The following is a 1657-nucleotide window of genomic DNA, read 5'->3' on the forward strand; positions in this document are numbered from 1 at the left end:
CCACCCCCCCCCCCCCCCCCACCCCCCTCACCTATGAACAAGACCCCAACACACCTGAACTCCTTCCTACTCGCTCAAACGTGACACGAGGCTGACGTGGTGGAACCGTGTGCACGGGAGAGAATACCTGCAGCATTTACAGCTGGCGGGGTGATAGTAACAGTATAAAGTATATATGCAAATGACTGGCACTGTAACGTAATGAATACTTAACCAGGGAGAAACCTGACGCCTCGGCTGAGTGTGAAAGCGCGAGGGGCCGAGACCGGACCACGATCAGCAAGCGGCCGTTTGATATCAACAACCAATGTTTTTTCATTTTCGCACACGGGGTCAGAAAAATGGTAAATATTTATCGGTGCATCCCCGTGTTGATCTTGTGCGACAGGACTTACTCCTGTGTTCAATCACGGTGCTGCGGAGCTCATTAGAAAAAAATCAATGAGGTGTTCACTGAGTACACTCACAGATTGATTTTACAGGCAGGATTTATACAAATGTCTGTGTGTGTGTGAGTGTGTGTGTTTAGAGAGTGTGATTATAACCCAGATCTTCCTCTCTTTTCAGAATCCAGAAGGAGCTCGCAGAGATAACCTTGGACCCGCCACCAAATTGCAGGTAGGAGCCTGTTGATTGTGTGGGCTATTTGCTCTGACACCTGAGGCGCTCGTGTGTGTGTGTGTGTGTGTGTGTGTGTGTGTGTGTGTGTGTGTGTGTGTGGATGGATTGTGCCGGCTCAGTGAGTCACATGAATAACACAGGTAGATTATTGTGCTATATTTGCACCGCTGTTTGCTCTGGCTGCGGCGTAATGAATGGACCTTGTAAGCAGTCTAAATAAAATAAATATCTGCACAATTTGACCTGATTGTCAGCGTTTACCATTAGGAATTGCCGTAGCAACAGTGGTGTGTTAGCTCACGCTCCCTGAGGGTAGAAGAGGTTCGCATGGTTTATTTTTGCCTCTCCGGAGTCAGGAGTGTGGTGAGAGGCAGAGGTGCTCCTGCCAATCAAGGTTTGAGTAAGAGCTTTCATTGTGCCGGGGAGGTGGGGGGGGTTTCTGTGGAGTCAGCATTTGTTATTCTTCTTAAACTGATGACTTCTGGTGTGCAGTGTTGCAGAGGGGGGAGAGAGGGGGGGGAGGTAAGGTGGAGGTGTGACCGCCCAGCTTTCACACTGTGGGCAGAGTAAGCAGTATAAGTGACGTGAAGCGCAGACATTTCCTGCAGGGCTGAGAGAGCAGGGAAACTCGGTGATGCATGGACGCCCTCGGGCTTGTAGGCAGAGCGGCTGCTTCAGTTACTCCAAACTGTTTTACACAAACACAGCATTTTCTCCTCCAATACTATTTCTGATACCTCACCTCTGTGCTTTTTCTCCCCTAATTTAAAAATCTATAAACCTCACAGTGTCAAACTCATTAGAATCGCTCTCATGTGCTGTGGAGACAAGGTCATACACCATCGTTCTTTTTAGGGATGTGCAAATTTAAAGCTCCCTCCAGTGTAAAGGTCTGTGTCCATGTGTAGTGTGATTATAGATCAGCTCTAGCTTCTATATTAATACTGTGAAAGTATCAAAGCCTCAGTCCACAGAGAAATGCACACAGCCTGTATTCAGAAACTGAGCCTTAAAACCAGCCGTCAGGACTTCTGGA

The 1657-nt window shown here is 48.1% G+C and overlaps 1 protein-coding gene across 2 annotated transcripts in view; it reads left to right on the forward strand.

The window, feature by feature from the left end:
* Positions 1 to 1657, forward strand: part of LOC111660060 (ubiquitin-conjugating enzyme E2 E2-like) — a 48191-nt gene that overhangs the window by 7543 nt on the left and 38991 nt on the right. For both annotated transcript variants that reach the window (XM_023413181.2, XM_023413180.2), the window contains exon 3: positions 568 to 618. In XM_023413181.2, the coding sequence (XP_023268949.1) occupies positions 568 to 618 (51 nt within the window). The remainder of the gene's footprint in view (positions 1 to 567; positions 619 to 1657) is intronic.

Source organism: Seriola lalandi, unplaced genomic scaffold (assembly GCF_002814215.2).
Source record: "Seriola lalandi dorsalis isolate HSWRI2012SDOR001 ecotype SW California unplaced genomic scaffold, Sedor1 jcf7180002054505, whole genome shotgun sequence".
Classification (NCBI taxonomy): Eukaryota; Metazoa; Chordata; class Actinopteri; order Carangiformes; family Carangidae; genus Seriola; species Seriola lalandi.